Below are 22,670 nucleotides of genomic sequence, written 5' to 3' on the forward strand. Positions count from 1 at the left end.
GGTTTAACGAACTTTATCTAAACATTTGCTACTGTTGGAAGAGACCACAAACTACAAAATCTAAAAGATGTTTTAAAATAAAGAGGGTCCATGTCAAAGTTATTTGAGGAGTGTATGTTTGGGCCCAGTCATAGACGTAAGATTTAGTCTCTTGTCTTTGTTACGACTTCCATATATCTTGCATCATATTTCTCAAACTCGGTTCATTTAATTTTGGTTAAAACATTTCCTACTGTTGGGGCAGATCTATAGGTGGAAACTCCAACAGAAGGGCTGCAATCAAAACCCTTAAGTAAGGGTTAACTTTGTGGACATTGTTGATAGAATCTGTCCCTTATGTACCTCCCTTACCTGGTCGATACCTGTAAACATCCTCCTGTTTCTCGTATTTCTCTGAACGAATTTTGTCACGACTTCTTTGTGGGCCGAAAATATTCTTGGAAACAAAATCTCAAAGAAGGGTCTATGTCACAACCCGTTAAAGAGTGGATCTTAGAGCTCATGTTTTAAAGGAATATTTAATCCCTAAAACAGCTGTGTGATACCCGTCCACCCCCCACCCCCCATTTAGCACGTATTTCTCAAAAGGTGAAGTGAAACAAGGGTTGAAATCAGTCTTCTCCAAACAGGGTTTCACGAACAGCAACATATGGATATAGTCGGTCATTGCTGTACCGGTTTCATATTGTCGGCAGCTATAAGGACACATATTTCTATGATTGCTCTCGATAAATTTCGTTATTACTTCTTTTGGCGGTCTAACATATCCCTAGGTACAACATATCATGGAATAATCCATGATAAAATCTGTGTAAGGGGGCGGGGGGTAATAAGGTACATACAGAGACTTAAGAAATTATCTCCTTATATGGGATTTGTCAAATCTACTATTGATTTAGCTCCACATTTCTCGAAATAGGATTAAGGAATTTTTCCTAAACTTGTCCATGTTGTGGAGCAGATCCCTAAATTGAAACTCTTAAGACTATATCAAACTCCTTTAAGTAGAGAATCAGTTGGTGGAAAATGTTGACAGTTCACAAACACTATATACTAGTTATACCTAACCACTAACCTTAACGTCCCTACGTCCCTTGCACTTCTGGGGGATGTATATATATATATATATATATATATATATATATATATATATATATATATATATATATATATATATATATATATATATATATATATATCCCTAGATACAAAATATCAAAGAACAACATATGTTCACATTTTTAGGAGGTTGCTGTTAGCTTAAGAGGCGATCACCTTCTCTAAACTTATCTACCTAGAACATCAGATGGCTTCAGATGACACTACTTTTTAGCAAGGTCATACAATTTAAATATAATTGGTCCTTTCTGTATCCAGTTTAATATGGCTGGCACCAGTAAGAACATTCTCGAATTGGAAGCGACTAATTGTTTCGTCTCAACCTGTTACAGAGGTTTATTTTCAACCCTAACTTAAAATCTAGAGTTAGTAACTGGTTACATGTTCCTCACTGAGTCGGTAATAAAGAATAAGTAACCAACTCGATGTCATCTCTTGTTAATATCCGGAGTCAGTAACTGTTTTTTTTTTTCTTATTAAATATGGAATATAGAATAAAGTAACCAATTTGATGTCAATTCTAAAATATTTGATTTTGAAATTGAATGTAAACCTTTTAATCTCAGTCTATAAATTTGTGCAATTTTTGTTGTTGTTGTAGAAAGAACAAGAAACTTTTAGCAATATTATCATTACTGAGCGCTCCCGAATTGGAACGAATCAAAGTACTATATTTTAAGATAAACCACACAATATTCTTGGTTCTAAATTCCTTAGAATCAGAAAATAAGTTTGCCATGTAAAGATTCTTCGCATTCACAATGCTTTAAACTCTTATTTTCATTTCTAATATTTCATTTATTTCTTTTTCAAGACTTTCAATAACCTATTTAAAGGGATCACCGAGATGTCCCAGTAAATGTAAGGCAGGATAACACTGCATTTGTAAATTGTAGTGACATCCATTACATGATTTTGTGGATTTACTCTTGAGAACAATTCTTCTTCAGGACAAATACGTTTTCTACTGAAATAGATACTTAAAGTGCGAATTCGTCCCTAACTGAAGCAATATTACTACCTCCTGTCACATTTATTATTTTGTTGTAAGATCGTCAGAAGAAGCTTCTGTTAGATAGGAACCCCACCTTTATCACTGAGGAAATAAAGGATTATGCTAAGTGAAGCAACAATAATAAGAGTAAATGTAATTAAAATTCGGTCTTTGTTTTCAAACTGGAAATATATATTTTTTGTTACCAGCAACGGGTAATAATAGCAAGTACTTATTTTGGTCAATAAAGAGAAATGGTAACGCCGATTCATATGAACAAAAACTGAGTGATTATCACTTTAAATAAGATTTTAATATTATTGAATCCATATGTATGATACATATAACTATTTACAATACTTTAATGTTATTTAATCCATACGTATGACACATGTAACTATATACACTACTTTAATGTTATTTAATCCATACGTATTTGACATATAACTATATACACAACTTTAATGTTATTTAATCCATACGTATGGCACATATAGCTTTATGCAATACTTTAATGTTATTTAATCCATACGTATGGCACATATAACTATATACAAATACTTTAATGTTATTTAATCCATACGTATGGCACATATAGCTTTATGCAATGCTTTAATGTTATTTAATCCATACTTATGGCACATATAGCTTTATGCAATACTTTAATGTTATTTAATCCATATGTATGGCACATATAACTATATAATTTACTTTAATGGTGGTCCGAAGATTTTAACCATGATTCCAATGTTAATTCAGATAGAACAAGAGCAAATAAGAGTGCTCCTAGCGGACGATCATCAACTGGGTTTGATAAGCGTTGTCATTAGAGATCAGCCAGTCAAAAGTGAGTTTAAAAAAGTAACTGCCTCTGAGGGTGATTAACATAAAATTTCAGGCTCAAACGTAGGAGGCTCGAAAATCGAAAAGTTACACTATTCCTCTTGATCTCTATTCATAACAAACTGAATGTTGAACTCGCCATGCTAATTATAATCGCAATATTAAACAATTCTAAAAGTGGGGACACCGTTTATTTACAAAATTGTAATATATATATATTTAATTTCATTTGTTAGAGTCATTTTCGTTTCCTGCCTGAAATTAGCAAGTTTCAAAAATGATTTGACGACTGACTCCCTTGGGTTAGCTAATCATTGGGTTTCAGAAGTACTGTTTTGACACTAAATTTCCTGATGTCAATCAAATAGCCATCTAAATATATTGAATGTGCGAGGATTACAAATAGTTCAAAATCCATGATCATTGTAAATATTTCTTTTCTTGCCTCACTCCATCATTTTTTTCGGTTGTTTTGGTTTCTTTGTTTGTGTTTTGTATCTTTGACATCTTACATCTATTTTATTTTTGGGAAAGGTGTGGGTGGGTTCTTGACAGACTCTAAACTATTATCATAACCAAGGAGCGTGTGTAATACATTAGAATTATAAAGTGTAACTGATAATAGCGATCAAATATACATCGGTACATACACTGGTTTAGTACTGTTGTGGAAACGAATACTTGTATTCCATCATTACATTTCAAATCCATTATCCTTATCTCCACTGAAAATTTAACTTAATTCATTCTCAAACGTGGATTCTGCCCCCTAAACTATAAAAATTCAATAGATTTTAAAACACGGACTTCATAACCATAAGTTCATTCAAAAGGTTTTTAAAAAGCTCTCGCCTGACTATTGTACGAGTTTCTACTGAAAAGTTTGCTTTGTCCACCAGGTTTATATCTCGGGGTATCAAATCTATTCTCAGATTTATTAATTTATATTAATGAATGGCTGAAAGCGAAATAAAAACCAAAGAAAGCAAAGCATAGTTCGAGATGACATTGCAAAAACAATAGCACGCAAAGGGTTGCCAGACAAACTTAGACAAACTACTATCGCTAGAGATGCAGGTGGTGAATTCCCAGCGGTTGGTATTTAATAAGTAATAAACATCCACTATTTCATTGATATAAAAAAGCGGCAGATTTACGCTTATCAATAGTTCTAATTTAACGTAATTGTTTTGGCATAACTTATTTTCTGCCCATTCTGGTCGATAAAGCCGGACATAAAGTTGAAATTCATCGGCAATTCATGAACCTGATAAAACTGACAGTGTAAATTAGCACACATAGTTAGAACAAAGACAGGGATCTCTCGAAGACCGCTCCGGTGGCCAAGTGGTTAGGGCGTCCGCAAAAGATGCGGGAGGTCGTGGGTTCTGTCCGGTCGAGTCATACCAAAGACTTACAAAAATGGTACTAACAGCTGCCTCGCTTGGCGTTCAGCATTAAGAGGTTAGTGTTAGGACTGGTCGGCCTGGTGTCAGGATAATGTGACTGGGTGGGATATCATGATACGTGTCCGCGGCATGATGCTCCAGTGCTAGACCCCACTATAAACTGCCACACTGTAGACATCGTAGCGATATGACTGAAAACTTGTTAAAGCTACGTTAAAATCTAAATCACTAACACATACGGATCTCTCGAGCACAAGTAAATACTATAGAATGGTCAGATTTTAAACTAATTGTCTTCATCGCTTCTTTTTTTGTGTGTCGCCCGACAAGTAAAATGACGAGCACAAAACCTGAACAAATGTTTGCATTTGAAGGCATTTGAAGCTGAGAAGAAATTATATAAATAATGAAGTAATTAATGAAATACATAAACACACACACACGTATATATATATATATATATATATATATATATATATATATATATATATATATATATATATCTGAAAACTCTATAGTATTTGTTTCTTTTGCATATTTTAAAACAGTAGCAACATGTTTTATACTAAATAATTATAAGCACAAACTTCCATAATATTTTAGTGGCATCGTTCCTGACTGATAATTTCCTGTTTATCATTGGCTGTTTGTTTGTTGGTTTCTTGTTATCTTAGTTTTCTATCAATTTTCCTACATATACTGGTTCACCCCTTCACCCCTGGTTCACTCTTTCTTGCCATCGGATTTACTATATTACTTGTTAGTTACTGTTGTATTTCTCTATGAGTTTGTCGTGCTACTGCTACACGAGATAACGTGTAGTTACTATTGTATCATTTTCCTTACTATTGCTCATGATTAATTTGTCTTATTTTACGATTTCTGAATATCTTTTCTCCATCAGAGCACTAGTCCTCATGTTCCCACTATTGTTTCCTTGTATCACCGTTCCTCGTTAATGCTTTTCTGTATCGCTGTTCATCACTATTGTTTTTTTGTATCGCTGTTCCTCACTATTGTTTTTCTGTATCGTTGTTCCTCATTATTTGTTTTTCTGTATCGCTGTTCCTCACTATTGCACTAGATCACCCCTTGTTCACTTTTTTCAATACTACATTTTAAATTATAATTAAACAACTGAATGGTAACTTGAAATATAAACTAATAAATGTCATACTCTATTTTACATAGTATTATTTTGAAGAGTTGTATGATTATTTATAAATATTCCCACACCATTAAAAAATCATCTGTTACAAGAATAATATATATATGAAAACACTTGGCTATTTATCAGAAAATAAGTATTAAAAATGACAGTTGTTACTCTTCAATAAACTTAAATGGAGATTCTACAACCAGTGAAATTCTTCATCCTTGAGAGAAAACCCACCATCTCAGACATTTGTACTAAGACCCAGCCGGTCACATAACATATGCAAACATACGTTTTTATTGTCATGAAATTGAAACAAAAGATACAAAAAGAATATAAAATACCATAATAGAATGAAGAACATTACAAAGAAACCCAAATATTTTCCTTCAGAATAGTTCATATAAGTCAAGTGACAATTAGTGGCAGACGTACCTCGTTGACTTACGGGTGTAAGAAAACTATCACAATGGATACATCATAATATTATACGGCTTAAACGGAAAGTTGAACAGAGGTGCTGATATGTACGATTACTTTTAGTCTATAAGACTATGTTCAAAAGAAACTTGAACAAATACAGTATGATGGATACTATGAATTTTACAACACAAATGTGAAGAATATTTATTGAAAAAAGAACAAACACTATGCATTTGCGTACTAGAATCAAAAGATATCGGTTGTGTATCGATTTAATAAACAATAACGGCAAGACTGGAAGTACACCACACGAACGGGAATGAGAAAATGGTTTGAGATTTTAGCTACTGTGATTGAATGATAGAAAACTTCTCACAGATCCATTAACTTAACTCCAGTAAAACCTAATGACACCAAAGCAAGAAGAAAGTGATGATCAACTTATCTGGTGATAATAAAAAATGATAAATACGGAACTCCTAAATATGAGATATGTCAAATAACGATCGTTTATAAAAAATAATAAATTGCCCAATCATACCATATATTATGTAAATTCAAAAGCGGTTATTTGAAAAGCAAACAATAAACAGTACATAAAAAGAAACAAAAGTACACATTAAACACACATAAATAAAACGCATTAAGGAAACATAATTTGTAACAAAATCGAGAGATTTGAAGAAAACAGAAATACAGCATAAATTAAACATTAAAATAACAACTATTTTGAAACATCTGTATTTAAAAAGCATATTAAAAAACAAATTTGAAAAACATTTCTACCAAACCACATTAAAACAGTCACTTTAAACCAAATTACAGATATAAAATTACAAAACAAAAACAAAAAATAAATGATAATATATATTATAAGAACACACAGTATGACAAAATCAGCAAAGTACGAGAAGATTTTAAAAGAACATCAACAAATCAAACAACAAAAACCACAAACAAGGAAACCAACGGTAATAAAAATAACAAAGTGCAAAGTAAAAGTGGAAAACAACAAAGCTACAAATAACTATAAAAGCAACTAAAACATAAACAACTAAAACACCCCAAAAAGTAAATCATAGCCGAAGAAATAAACAAATAACAAATATGAAATAAGACAAAGCCACGTACTAAAGACTAAAACAATAACCTAGAAAACGTTATAAAATAAACCGTTCTTAAGAACAATAAAAATAAAATATCAGTTAAAACAAACAACAACAAAAACCAACACACAAAAAAACAAACAAAAACAAACAAGTAAATAATAAAAGGCGTACCAAACGAACATAACAGCACAGAAACAGAAAGACACATTTTTTAGGTTCCCTATACTAAAATGTGGCCTGCAAATCTATGTTTAGATGTACGTATGGAAAGAAATAAAGCCAGCAACATAAACAATAAATAACTGAGGTTTTGATTGAGTGCTCGAGGTCATCTATTTTGACGCACAACAACATTGAAACATTCAGCTATTTATGGATAAAGATAATTTGTACAGCTTGCACCATTAAACAGTTAGAGACATTCCTTATTTGGCTTCCTCGGTACTACATGAATTGCAATACGTCGCGAATTACATATCTGGTGTTAATATTTGCAATGAAAATTATATATACAATGAATCGTATCCCTAACCTCAACAGACATATTCTTATCAAAATGGTAAAGACCATTAGAAATGTATCGCTTTTCTTACTTGTTTACTTTTCATTCAGAAGAGTGAATATTACGATAAACTAATGGAGAAATAAAATAAAATCTATCAAGTACAGCACTAAGATACAGTGACCAGGGAAAGCAATATAAGAAACAATGATCCTGTGAAGTAGCAAGGTAGCAATACATTAGTAACATAGCAATATAATGGGATACAGAAATAAAGTAGGACGTTTAGGTACACCATATGTTATCCCACGTGGAACTGATGAAAGTGGTACAGAAATACTACAGTGAAATAGTAGTGATAAAGAACTATTAATGTCTGCACCACATGTGTCTTATTGTTTCATGATTTATGTCTTCTAAATTAGTTCCTAAAGTAAAGTATACTCTGATGAAAAATAATTCAATTTTATAAGTAAAGCGCAAAACTAACTGGACTGTTTTCTTTTTATCGCTTGAAAAAAAAATGATTTAAAGACAAACAATTGTGCTGCTTCGAGAATTTTATTGTGTAAAGCTTCCATTTCTAGCTCACGACGAAATGCTGTGCTATATTTCGTGTCTGTTGTAAAACATTCCGGTGCCCATTACCTTGTATGTTATGTAAAGAAAGTTTCAGCAGCACCCATTCTCTGCGCTGGGCTACGGGTTTTTCCTTGTGTGTTGGTGATTATGACCTTTAAAGTACTTTGATCACCCACATGCCATGTAATCAAATGAGGTTTATGTTCATTTGGTTCATATCTGCCTATCTCTTACCTATTCTATTTCTATCTATATATCTGTTTGTCTGTCTGCCTGCCTACCAGCCTGCGTGGGTGTCTTCTAATTCTTTCTTTGCAATGTATCTGTCTTCTTCAGTATCTGTGTCTTGGGCCAGATAAATATGCAGGTCTGCAGTTTTTTGTTGGTATCGATTAAGTAATTATTAGCATCAAAAGTGCTTAAAATACAAAACCTACTATAGGAGTAGCAAATCAGAAAAACAGCCAGAGAAGACAGAAGACAGCAAATCGAGGAACTGTCTTTTAATACACGGGGTGTTTCTTGTGGGAAGCGGTGAGTGTTAATACCATATGCGCGTTAAGCCCAATTAATAACACATAATCTATGTCGTGAAATCGACCAAGTAAATACGATACTCCTTTAGAAGAAGTAAAATTTGAAACCGAATACTGACTATCTTTGAACAAGGGAACAATATCTTTGAACAAGGCAATTATCCGACTTCAAAACTACTTGTAAACATCTCATAAATAACCAGGCGTCCAATTAAACACTGAACCTCGTAGGTAATGGCTGAATTTAACGTCGGTTTCAGAAGCGGAAATTCTTCGAATTGGACATTTTCTTTTTGTTGTTGACTGCTGGGTAATACGTTCGGATCAAATCGGAGCATCGGCATTTGAAATCGAATGTTAATAGTTGTCAAGGAATGCTATCCAGTTCATGTTGATTCCGAACGGCAGTGTTTAGTATTTGTGAGGAAAAGGACAGCCTTTTTAGGATTTCATATTTGCTTAGAATCCTATTAGAAAATAATCTTAATGTAAGTATTCAAAGGTGGTGGAAATACAAATCTGGTTACTGTAAACAAGACCATGGTAGCAAGTTGTGGTGATTCTTGCTTACACTGAACTTTTTAGTACAAATTCTGGTGACTAGAAGCATAAGAAGGGCGACCCATGGTTCTAACAGTGCAGCAAATGATTCCTCTTGGAATAATTATGCTTTTATTTTCTTTTGGAGGAATAGAAGGGCTTAATGGTAAGCATGAATGTTTTTGTTTAATTAATTAATCCGACAGGCTTTATTTTTGTTTTGATCATCCATAATGCCTTTTCTGCTTCCTATGATGTTCTTGATTTGTTTATTTAATGCAGCATATTTCTGTTACAAACGATCATTATAAGGAGTTTAATTTTTTTCACCAATTGTAGTGCAATAAGTTTTTCCACAGATAGATAGATAGATAAATAAATGTTGATAAAAATACAGGGACAGTTTATGCACATTTACAAGTCTTTACTACCGATATTTCAGATTCCGGCATCTGTATGTATCCTGACCTGCCGACCCTGCAGGTCGGAGATAAGTGTTTTTGGCTGTCTGGGGGAGGTAACATGAGCAACCATAAGGTTGAGTGTGAGTTATTCATGGGAACCGTATTCACGTACGACACGGATGTACAACTGAACAACATTCTAAGAGCTTTCAATATGGGTAAGAACTATAAGACATGGCGTTATATATAGATATATAGATAGGTGGCTGTTTAAGATATTCATATTTTACTCTGATTTAATATACATTCAGCAACAAGACCAGATCAACTTCAAGCAGTATTTAATAATAAAATATTTAAGGTCACAGTGGAGAATTTTCTCTCTCTCTCTCTCTCTCTCTCTCTCTCTCTCAGAACACATATAACGAAGAAAGTGAAATAAGCATAGGTGTAATTATCCTTATGTATTTTCATACAGAAAATTCCTCCGGTGTTTACATTGGAGTCATCCTCACCAATAAGAATGGAACTTATTACTACGACACCTTGTCAAAATCAGGTACGGTGCCCTCTATGGTAAGCAGCATCGGGAACTTGTGGGAAATAGGAACCCAAAACAAGAAATGTATCGTGCTGGATAAGAAACAAATCTACCCAGAATTCTGTAACATTTCCACAAGTTCATCAATATGTGAACGAGGTAAATTATTATTATTATTATTATTATTATTATTACTCAAGAACAGTGGGTATATTTTACGTTACAAATAAATATTCCAATTTAACGATTTCAACGTTTATTACAAGAAACATACGTTTTTGTATTGGTGGATCTTTATCCACAGTATGATATTTCAGTGAGAAGAGAAACAAATGGTGTCAATAACGTTGTCTTTTAATTGTTGTGTGAGGGCTATGAAATCGAAAATTTTCCTATATGGCAGTCCAGCTGTAATAAAAATATAGGACAATACAATAATTTTGTCACCTCTGTCAACCCATGCAAATATTTTCCAAAGAAATATCGTATCTTTCTACATAAATTATGATGCTATATGTAGCAAAATTGATTTGCCCCAGTGAAACTTTTAGAAGGAACATGAACAAGCTTTCTTCTTGGTTGAAAGAGCATTCCGCATGCATTATGATAGTTCGGTAGCTTTTCACTATGATGAAATGTTTGGAATGTAAACCTTACGTGGCACCATTGGAACTATGAAAATCAAAATTTTTATAACCTCCTACCAATAAAACTTCTTGCCTGATGTTTCTAAAATGATATTGCACAACGATAAGGACGAGAGAAAAAAAATTCAACCGTAGAAATGTTGCACAATGTTAAATGGCACTGCACAGTGATTAGGACGAAGCATAGCTGTAAAACATTAAAATATCACCTACTGCTAAATCGATACTGCACAACGATAAGGAGGAGGCAAAATAACTATACAACTGTACAAAATGTCATATATTGTTTTGATGATTCCTTGTCTGTGAATAAAATAAAATATTAGTCAGATAATAATTAAATATCGTTTTTTTTTTTCTTCCACAGAACTGACCGTGCCATGTCCGTGTAATATTTCAACGTCAACCTCAAAGGCAACAACACAGGTAACAGCAGTGCCCGATTTGGTACCAACAAAGGCGTCGGCGACGACCGGAAGTTTCATTCCTTCACTCTCTCAAGCTGACCAAATTACAACACATCTGGGGAAGTCTACGTTACATGTGTCGACACCAACTCCGTCCAAGCGATCCACTGATTTGTCAGCTTCTGTCTTTACCACGGGAATCTTGAGCTTTAACAACCCCACTGCTAGGGCTTCACGATTTATTGAAAGAATTATGAATGACAACGATTCATTCGCAATGATCTTGTCCCATGTACTTGGTCAATCCATAAACCAATCAGCTTCTACCAGTTCTGACAACGGTACCACCACCGCAACGTTGGAGTTTATCAGTTCCGGTGACGTCAGTACAGAAAACAGTACTGAGGAAGATGGGACACCGTCCTCAACTGTGATTGTTTCAACACAGGTAATATGTGTAGATTGAAAAGAAAACACATATTCTAACAGGGGATCATGTCTTTTATTTTTTCTTGAAGAAATATACTTACAAGTATCCGGTTCATTTTAACGATTTGCACAAGGAGATGTAGCTAACTATGCTATACTACTTATTTATGCGATTATACTGGAAAAATATATCATTTGTATCATTCACAAGAAATAAATGTTTCCACCCACCCATCCACCTTCCACTGACCTCACTATCATCCCTATTCTCTCCATTTTCGGGGCATCTTTTCTCATAGTGTTGCTAATAAATCTCTGATTCAACTAAAATGAAGATTAAAGACGATTAAAGATCATTCAAACTTATTAACGAGCTCATACAATGGTCGCCTTTTTAGCGCATTGTAGCTGATCACAATTGTAGAAACCATTAAATACGTCCATATTTTTAATAGTCTGTCTTGCCCTCGACCACCGAAGATCCCCAAGACGTCGTAAAGGCGCTACTAGATCAACTAGGTCGTCTCTCCCCGTCATTTCGCAACACCACCTCCGTACAAGTCCCAGAACAAGATACATCGTCCTCTGGAAGAGATCCGGTAAGAGACCCTTTTACAGTGACGAAGTCACGTGGTGTCTGGGATAATATATCCCAGACTATTTTTATTTATTTTAAAATTTTGTAATATTGTATGTGGATACAATGGTACGTAAAATATATGTACTGTAGTGATGAAGATCTAATTAATATGACATACATACTCATCCATTTCTGGACGGTTCATTAGGTACTATTAACAAGCTGGAAGTGCTGGGATATGAATGTATGTGACTACGTGTACAAGAATTAACAAAACATACTCGCAATGACAGCAAATCTCTGCATTTATAACATTTTTTCCACCTTATTGACAATCTACGTAAATCACTAGTTTAGAGTGACAGTTACCGTGTCACTATAGTCTAACAGAATTAATAAGAACCTTCCAATTCAATGTATAATTTTCAGAATACTTCTTTACATTATTTTGCTTTTGAACTTAATAAACAAAACAAGAGACACGTGAAAATGGCCAATCTTGCTGCGCTTCTTCACAACCATAGATTTAGTCTAGTAAATGAAACATAATCCACTGATATGTTTAAGAAAGAAATGCTGATAGCAGCTTGCATCTCAAAAATCACCCGTTGATTAAAACAATTTTTAATACAATATTTCAAAACAATTAAATAGTTGAGAAAGTTACAACCTAGTGTGTACATCTAAGTCATAATTACATTTAACCTACACAGTTTTATTAAATTCAGTTTAAGAGAAGAAATCATGTCCAGCTACAATAATTGTATTTTAATAAATTAAGAGTTTGCCAAATTTATAGAAGCTGAGGTAAGTCATATCAAAGAACTATACGCAGTACATGGTTTTTCAACAAGTTTTAAATGAAAGTGGGATTTCAAGGGGGTTGTTTTTATTTCAAGAAGTTCGGTTATTACTGTCAATTGGCTAGTTAAAACAAACTGGAGAACTAACAAATTTGTGGCGTTAGAGAAAAAGACAAAAAGACAGAAAAAGAACTAGCAGAAGAAAAACTTTAAAGTTAGAAGAAACATTTTTTTTGTTAATACTTGTGATGAAAATATAGTAACTTCGCGAGAAATAAATTGGAATTATATAGGATAAATATGGTTAATAGATTAATTACTAGATTTAGATGCTGATGGCCCGAATTTTGCTAGTGATCAACATTTTCATTTTGTAGTTTAAGAGACAGGAATTTCGAAAATAAATCTATTCGCGCATTTATTACCAAGTCAGATTTAAGTCCTAAAGGAACAAAAAAATTTTTCTTCATGACTTATAGGAAAATATTGACAATCATTGTAATTTTTTTTATTTCATCAGCACAGCCTGTTATGATTAGTGTATTATCTAAAGTTTTAAACAATTATAAAAAAACAATGCTCAGCATGGACTAAGCGGATATATAGCACAGTAATTTGTAATTTTATGGTTAGGTCTTTGTTATTTGTTTTATATGTCTTTAGGATACGAATATTAAACAGGATATATCCCAACTTTACAACAAAGGATAAGAAACTAAAATATTATCTAACAAAAACTGGCATCCAAGTACACCACGCATTCATTTGGTGTGAAAATCGACACAGTCCCAGATATAATAATAAATGAAGATCAAAAAGGGGTTTATTCCTGTACGCTAAGTCGAAGACAACACAATGACACATCTCTGTAAACTGTAAAAAAAGATTAAAAATATCCAGACTAACGTTACTAATAAATTTTGAAAATCGTTAGATAAGGTTTCCTGTGAAGCTTTTGAATTCTTCTAAAAAGATTAATTTTAGATCTTATATAACAATGTATATGAAAAATAATATACCCCAATGCGCGTGCATGGGATTCAAAATGGTAAATCCTATAAACTTGTTTCGGTTGTGTGCAGTCGGATCCTTATACTTACTTGTTCATGATTAGGCCGAATAAATCAGACGCACACCTATAATGATACTGACTGGCCGTTTAGGGAACGATATCGCCTATTCATTAAAACCTGCAAAACTCTGCAGACACTGTTGTCTGCACACATCGGTGCATGTTTTATGCACTTATCGGTATTTCTCGCCGTTGTTGAGCTAGCGTTGCTGAAGGGTTCTTTTGGTGATATGTACATACTATTTCCGGATCAAATCCTATGTTTGGCAACTTGTAAATCCATGTGGAATTACACAACCCTCTGGCATGTGCTCATTTATAATTTCTAGCTAGATATAGCTGTTAACAAATACCCATACGTGTGTAAACTGTAAGCAGGTGAGTTCCGGAAAGATTTGCATGCGGAAAAATTGTTACATTTTAATGAATCGGTGACGTTAAACCCGTATATCGTCCATCAGTAGTAACACAGAACTTGGGGTCTAATTTATAGGACTAGTTCCTGACGTGAGAGGAAATCTTAGCTAAGCTATATTATTTAGAAATAGTATAAACATCAAAAGTACCAAAATATTTAATAAAGAATTAATGCTTCGGCAATATGTAAAGAAAATCCCAAACATTTTTGATGGTTCGGAACTCCACTTGCATAAAGGTTTTATTGTACTTGGTAAATTTTACATGAATTTTGACTTAAGAATAAATGTTAAAAAGCAAGTAATACGGACTGAATTAAGAGCTGAAAGTCCTAAATGTTATGTGCCAACATAGCTCTTTTTTGTATTGCCAAAATAATCCAGATTCCAATCAAAACCTCTCAAAACATTGATTTATAAATCGTGTATGGAATAAAAGGAACGATAAAATCAAAAGGCCTACAGTTATACTAGATATTACCTATTGTGGTTTAAATAATATCAATCTTGATTTATTTGCACAATCTTTACAGATGTAATGCATTAAAAGATTGTGTCCAATCCTAAACATTGCATATATGTTTATGGAAAATTTAAATTTGTATTATACAGGATCTGCCTTATTTAAAACTCGTTTTTCTTTAAAAAAAAACCACGATAGGTTGACATGTTGAAATCTTGATAACATTTTGTAGAAACCTTTTTGTAGATCAGAGTTTTCAGTTAAAAAGTTAAATACAAATCTAAAAACAAATTGTGTAAAATACTGGTAAAAGAAACCCCGGAGTTTCTAAGTTTTAAATTAATTTACCAGAACAAAATTAAAACGTATTAGGTTACAGTTAAAAAAATAAGGCCTACGCGAGCTGAACTATTTTGATCAATATAGATTCGTACAAGCTATTCCGAAATCTTCGACATTATATCATCACAAAGCAGAGCAATAAGTATGGACTAAGTATATACAGTTCAAGAACATACTAAATAAGACGATGGGTGTAGGGACTAATATCAAATATCGCGGACACATAAAGATATTTTTGGAATGAAGCAATATGGCCAAGATAACACAATGTCATAGATGACGGTATGCTTTAGTCTGTAATTGATTCCGTTTCTGACTTATGAACCGTTGAAATCAATTAGAAGCATTCCATTATCAAATGATGTATCACATCTTGGCAGCAAGTAAACAGTTGTATATTTTTAAATTAAGCGATTCTCCTGTCTGATTATTCAGGTAAACTTGGACACGAGTCTATATTACATTACCGTATGAATGTATAGTCATTAGAGGTTTACGGCGCTCTTTCTCTAAAGGAGAAGTGAGTGATGACAAGATGACCTCTTATTACCATTGGTTGGAAATATTTTTCAAGAATTATCTCTTTCAAACTGAGGAATACATTTATTACAAACCTATGCTAACTGCATCTCTAGACTACAGTGTTTCAATACAATTATATATGGAGTGCTAGAGGAGAGGATTATCTCTAGCTTTTACCCTAACCGATGGACAGACGGACAAAATTACGGGCTGACGCACGGGAGTCAGTCAGGACATTCACATTCTTTGATAGCAGTAAAACCAGTAAGTTTTAGCCAAACCTTAAGCTTGTAGAATAATATCTATTTCGCTCTCTATATCATCGAAATAATGAAAAGTACCAAATTAGAAATCTTCTATCATGACTCCTCGTCTTGTTATTTATTGTTTCGGTTTGATACATCAGTTGAAATGGAAACAATTCCGGCTACTTACAGTTTCTGATGCTTTCAATTTACTATGATTAAAATGTGTAGAATCTCTATTTTTTGATCCGGGAAGACTTTATTGCACACATGGATTAAACACACAGTAACGGAAAGCAGAATACATATGTTAGGTAAAGGGAGATAATGAAGACACACTTGCAAAGTCTATTGAGTTTACCTTCTCTTTCGATCTTAGAATATTAAAGACAACAAATGTCAGTTGCTATTATTTTGTTACTGTATCTCTGTTCTTGTCTTTCGTCACTATTAAGCAGATTGTATACCCAAGTCTTTCGTTTCGTTTCTCTTATGGGCCTCAATGGGGTGGGTTGGGGTAAAATTCATGTGTGTAAATGAAGCGTTGAGGCAAAATGCTGATATATTTAACGCCGGAAACCATTCGCAGAGAAAACCTTCCTTGTTCTCTGGAAGAACGCAATGAATGATGATTCTCTGCAATTATTAGGTGCACCAAATCCTCAGAGATTGCTGTCCTCGATGATGGACAACCTAAGAGAGAAAGTGGATCATCTTTCGCTAACATGTGTCATAAATACCAAGAGGCAAATGGAGAAAACGGTTTACTTTGATGAAATAGAAGGAAAGAATATACTTAGTATTTATTGCCGTGAAAATTATATCGAGCTGATAATAAGACCAACAAGATATTCACTTAGAAATGAAACTTTTACATTTAATTGCTTATAGCGTTGTTGTTCGAATTATATTGTTTAATGTTTATTTTGTTTAAAATAAAGTGTGTGAGGCCGAGGAAAGATTTCATGCCTATAATAGACAATTTTGTTCATATATATGCACTTTTAATATGTGCAAAGAGCGAAAACAATAAACGATACAATCCGATGAAAGAATAAACCATATTACTATGCAAGATTAGAGAAAGCTGACTATTTCCAACATAGGAGAAAAGAACCCTATGGTAGAAATAAGTAACATAATTTTAAGCACCAGCATATGAAAATACTTAACACGAATCGCTACCTAAAGCTGGGTAGATGCAATGACTATGATGATTGATATATATGATACAAATCAATAGATATGGCACCAGTTGAAACAAAGACACTAGATCTAAAACTTAATTGTATATGGTAACCTAGCAACTGAACCCTTCAGCATATCAACTTGTAAAAAAGTCGGATGCCTAATTTAAAAAAATATAAATCTGACGTAATGTTGTGTGTTTCACTTTTGTCCCTGACTGAGAGTTGTGGATGTAATTTTAGCATACCTGACTCTTGTCAAGCTTTTAAGTAATAAACGAGATTTTTACATGAATTTGACTTTATATTGACTAGTTACTGGAATTTTCCATTGAAATTATTAGTTTTCCAGAACGTTATTTGCGTCGTAGGTCACAAGGATGTATATAAACTAATAATTAATTTCTCTCTTAATATCAGTCTCTAGAATCCATTTGTTGTCAGTTTACTCTTGTGTTCAGATATAATTCAAGAGAAATTATTTATATAAATCGTTTATTGAATTGCTAAGTCTTGAATGATGTTTGGATAAACAATATATATTGGAACTATTGTGAACTCAAAGATATTCTGGATTGCATCACTGTGGTATATTATGACATTCAAGACTATTCGCACATCGAGACATACTAGACTATTGCAATTCATTCTGAACATTCTATGCTTTTGGACTTGTGATAGAAACTTTAGGATTATTTGGGATTTAATTTGCAATAATGTGACTTCATTTGCAATAATGTGACTCCTAAAATTTCACTTTGTAATTAAAAGAAATAAATTATTTGCTGATTTGACTAAATTTGCTGTTTTGCTTCTTTTGGTAACATAGATTTGGACCAAGAGTTGTAAAACACTTCGCGAGTTGCTGGTTAAAATGAATCAGGTCATTCATTCTCTGTTTCTTTTAAACTAGAGTGCCAACTTAGATGATGAGACGAAGATGACATATTATCTATAATAAAGGTCTCACAGGTCATTTATGCGCCTTTACCCATCTTAAATTAAATATAAATTGTTGTTTTAAAATATAAAGCTAATTTTGTTTAACAAAAGTCTCTTCAAAACTGATTATTGAATGTTCTGCACCGTAAATATCATCAGTAAACTTCCAGACGAAAATTATCTATCGCTATGGACTTTTAATATGGTGTCCATGTATTAAACTGAGTCAAGATAAGAGTACCTCGAGTCTAATCGTCACAATATAGGGTATTACAAATTTGTTTATCAACTTACGCAGCTTTCATTGTGACAGTACAGCGCGCGGCATTCAATCTAGATTGTACCTTTAGGTTGATTTCGTCCAAGAATGTTGTAAATAATGACATTTTAAATGAATATGGATGTAAGAGGATCCAAATAAAGTGAATAATTGCCGTTTAAAGATATGTAAAATCAAATTCTAAAATATTACTGAAATAATCATAGTTGAACTCCTACAATGGTAGGTATGTTGCGGACCCAACATGCGGAAAATGACAGCTTTATCGGACATGTCGGAAAGAGAAGACCGTGTTGTTTTACAATGGCGAGATTTTACTTTCGCTGGCAAGACCTTGGTTATGCAGGTGTTGTCAATTAATCTGACGTTGCAATTCCTGAATTTGTTTTCTCTTTATTACCGCCCTGTTTCGTAACTTCTAAGCTATTATCTGATTTTTTATATCTATTACACTTCTATTGTTCTAAACTTAGTCCTAGAAAATAGCGAATCCGACTAGATTTGTAAAATTCAACAAATAATTTATTTTCATAGAATACAAAAGTGAAAATCTGAAAAGAACTTACAGAAATGAGAATTAAATCCTAAAATAGTCCAACAAGGTCTAGCACGAGTCCTAATGAATAAAGTTCTAATTAAACTGATGTTTGAAATGAGAACCTGAGCTGAAGGTATTGATGTGCCTGTAGTGGCCTGTGACCTAATGATGTTACTACCGTCTTCTAATTAATTACAATAATATAATACAATATGTCCTTGTTTGAATTCCCTATAATTCCCAGTCAATGACTTTGCACAAGAATAATACTGAAAGTTATATTCCCTGTAAATAAATGGATAGTCTCTCATTTTCGGCCGAATTAGGGATAGTAAAATAGATTCCCTTATCAGGAGAGCTCTCAAATGCAATGTAGATTTCCATTAATTTAGCTTAAACTAAAACACCTAAAGTTTTAAAAGAAATAGAAACGTTACATAGTTTCCATTTACTTTATATCATTTATTACCAGTAAATGTGCTTTGAACTTGATTCTCTACTTCCATCATCATAAACGACTTTCTGTTTGTTGAAAGATTCTCCAGCATTGAAATGTAAAAAATCTCAGGTGTACTATAATATTTGCACACCATCACGTTTGTTTGTATCCTCTACCTATTTGTAAAAGAATAAGTATCAAGGAGAAGTGCACAAAACGTGGTCATTTCATTCATCAATTTATAATTTCGCCAGCTGGTCCCAAGCATATTACTTTGTTTTGTTTGCCCTTTGTTGGTCTCATTAAATTGTGCATTTTAACGTTAGCAAACAAGCAATATATACATATATAGGTAACCTAACCTAAACGGTAAAAGGCCAGTAAACTATTTAATGCCATTCGATATCACATAATTAATCTTTGTTCATCTCTATCTGTAAGTCATTCAAATCGTGGACGAAAGACATTGACTCATTAAAATGTTTACTACTATGATTAAATCGTTCGACATTGACTAGGATATTAGAAATGATGTTGCCTAGACAAAGAACACACGAGTTTTCTTAATGTTTTGTTCAAATATTTCCAATTCCTTGTCAGTTAATGTTTTTGTATCCAGTAACCTCGTTTGTAGGATCTATTTACTGCAATATTTTGAACTCTTTATTGTATTTTTCAATTTCTGATGAAATAAATTTACTATCCTCTACAAAACACCAGATTCAATGCTAAGGATTTTTTCTATTTAAATATAGTTAAAATGGCAAAAGTGGTGATCTTTATTGACATTTTGAATTAATAATGAACAATGATTAAAATGAGTACAAGTACACTGAATCTGTACCAAAAGACTGAATCATATTCAAATTAGTCTAATTTTACTCAGAGAAAGCTTTACAGTTCTTCAACGTACTCCTCTATAATCTAGAAGTACACAGTTTAATGCGCGACAAATAAAACAAAAGTTTAGCACGGACAATAATTAGAACGTGAGTGGTGAATTTATTAATCAATATACTAAAACAGCATATAGACTACATAAGTCCTCGAAACAAATACCTTAATAAGATTATTTTGGTCATAATTGTTAACCAATCAAATGGCATATATTTGTTGTCATCAGTGCTGGGAGACCTTTGAGTTTTAAGCTTTAGATGTATATAAACAACTTCAAATATTTTTGTTTTAGTTTTGAACACGTCTTATTCTCAGATGTCATTGGATAGAGAATTATGTTGGAAAGGATACATGCCCGGGTTTTAGAAAAAATACATTGAACTTTTTATTTGTTTTTGTTACTAATCGCAAAGGAAAATATTGTGTCTTTTACCTTCAAAAAATTATTTTCCAAAATCTGCAACGAAAACAAAAATATGCAACAATCGTAACACGGTTCTTTTAAAAGTAGCTTTTTGATTCTACATAGTTTTTTAAGAGAAAACATTTGCATTCAGTATGAATGGACCAATTATTGTCAAAAGTGAGACATAGCATCTTTGTGAACTTGGCTTGTTACTATGACATATATATTGGAATTTAGATGCAGAAGAAATGAGAACACTTACCTAGCTGAATGGCCATTCTTCTTGCTTTAATAACACTATAGCATTGTGTTACAAAGAAAAATGATCTGCAGAACAATTAATAGCAAGGAAAACTATAATAATATAATACCAATACATTCATAATGAAAAGCCGACTATATAGCTAACTATGTTTCGTTGTCACAAAGACAAAAAGAGTGTGCTATCAAATATAAAACATTCACACAATGAAGTAAAATATATTAATTTATATTTGTTGCTGATTCCAGAATGAACTTTTGAACGCGTACCTGCTGCTGGCTGAGGAATTGGTGCGTTCTGTTGCCATCTCCAATGAAACAATCTCTATGACAACCGCGCATGTGGGTAAGAATGTAGTATTTTTCTGTACACGATGCGCAACATGCCAATCTCAAGCATGATGTGACAACAACATACCCACAGCGAAACTTCCTTAAATGGACTAAATATTTTTTGCCGTTCTTTTAGTTACCAGTATACATATGTTGGATTAGCATTAATACAACCATTTTGAATCAAAATATGTTGATAGCTTAAAGCGGAAGGGGTGCGAGAGTCATTTTATGGACGTTTAAGTGCTTATGGCAGGAGCCCTCCTTATTTCATCTTTTCTAATATCAGTAAAATATTTGTGAATTTTTGTACAACAGCTTTGCATTCGAAAGCAAACTTCTTAAAAACGACCAATTCATAACCAAAAACCAAAACCAAAATGACCCCCCCCCCTCCAATAAAGGAAGCATAAAATGCCCCAAACAACAAAATATTGCCTTACGATATATTGAAGAGGTTATCGTATTTTATTGGATGTAGGTATGGGCGAATATAAGTAAACACATATTTAAATGCCACCCTCTTTTGTTACCATATTCGGTTATTCTATAACACATTGATGCAAACAGTCGTCCTGACAGTTTATAACTGCGGTTAAAGGTGGGGAATTAAACAGATCTAAAACTGCAATGCTTAGTCTCTGACACATACAAGTATCTTATACAACCATAACATTATTGTCTTCCACATATTAGAAATGCCCAATATGGAATAACATGACCCTGTAACCCATACCCAGGGGTCAGGCTTAAACCAATTTTGATGACCATTGGCCGCAAACTCTCCTCCTACCGCTTGATGGAATTTAGGAACTTAAATATATAGAAAACATTTTATACGCCGAACCAAATTAATATTTTGACTATATAAAGCAGCAAACATAAGAATAAAGAGCAATCAAGCAACTCGTGTACATAAGCTGATTTTTTGAGAGTACCAGAAAGGCGTCTGTTCCAAAATGCATAGAACAAAACACAGTATATAATTTAATGCAGGTGAACAGGATATCAAACAACTGGCGGAAAATAATCTAATCTAAACCTTTGAAGGGTCATTAACATTTGAATTACACCAAAACTGAATAAAAAGTATTCTTATTTCAAATTTTGATTAAGGTATGTGAACAAGATTTACCTGTCATTGAGTCTCAAGAACGACAATATAAGAAAACAATTTGGTTCTGTACCTGTCTTATTTGCAAGCCCTTTGCTTTCTTCTTGTCGGTGTGAATAATCGCAATTGTGTTCTATATCTTTGTGTATAATTATGTATAATTATCTTTGTGTATAATTATGTATAATT

General features: G+C 33.0%; 1 protein-coding gene across 1 annotated transcript in view; it reads left to right on the forward strand.

Annotated features, from left to right (window-relative positions):
- Positions 1–9,017: 9,017 nt before the first annotated feature.
- Positions 9,018–22,670, forward strand: part of LOC149798895 (adhesion G protein-coupled receptor L3-like) — a 79,120-nt gene continuing 65,467 nt past the window's right edge. Inside the window, exons 1-6 of the mRNA XM_089956992.1 lie at positions 9,018–9,379; positions 9,656–9,835; positions 10,096–10,317; positions 11,173–11,660; positions 12,097–12,240; positions 21,284–21,380. Of these exons, the coding sequence (XP_089813118.1) occupies positions 9,298–9,379; positions 9,656–9,835; positions 10,096–10,317; positions 11,173–11,660; positions 12,097–12,240; positions 21,284–21,380 (1,213 nt within the window). The 5' untranslated portion in view covers positions 9,018–9,297. The remainder of the gene's footprint in view (positions 9,380–9,655; positions 9,836–10,095; positions 10,318–11,172; positions 11,661–12,096; positions 12,241–21,283; positions 21,381–22,670) is intronic.

The sequence above is a fragment of the Sinohyriopsis cumingii genome, chromosome 5 (genome assembly GCF_028554795.1).
Source record: "Sinohyriopsis cumingii isolate HCF-2022 chromosome 5, ASM2855479v2, whole genome shotgun sequence".
In the NCBI taxonomy this organism is placed as follows: Eukaryota; Metazoa; Mollusca; class Bivalvia; order Unionida; family Unionidae; genus Sinohyriopsis; species Sinohyriopsis cumingii.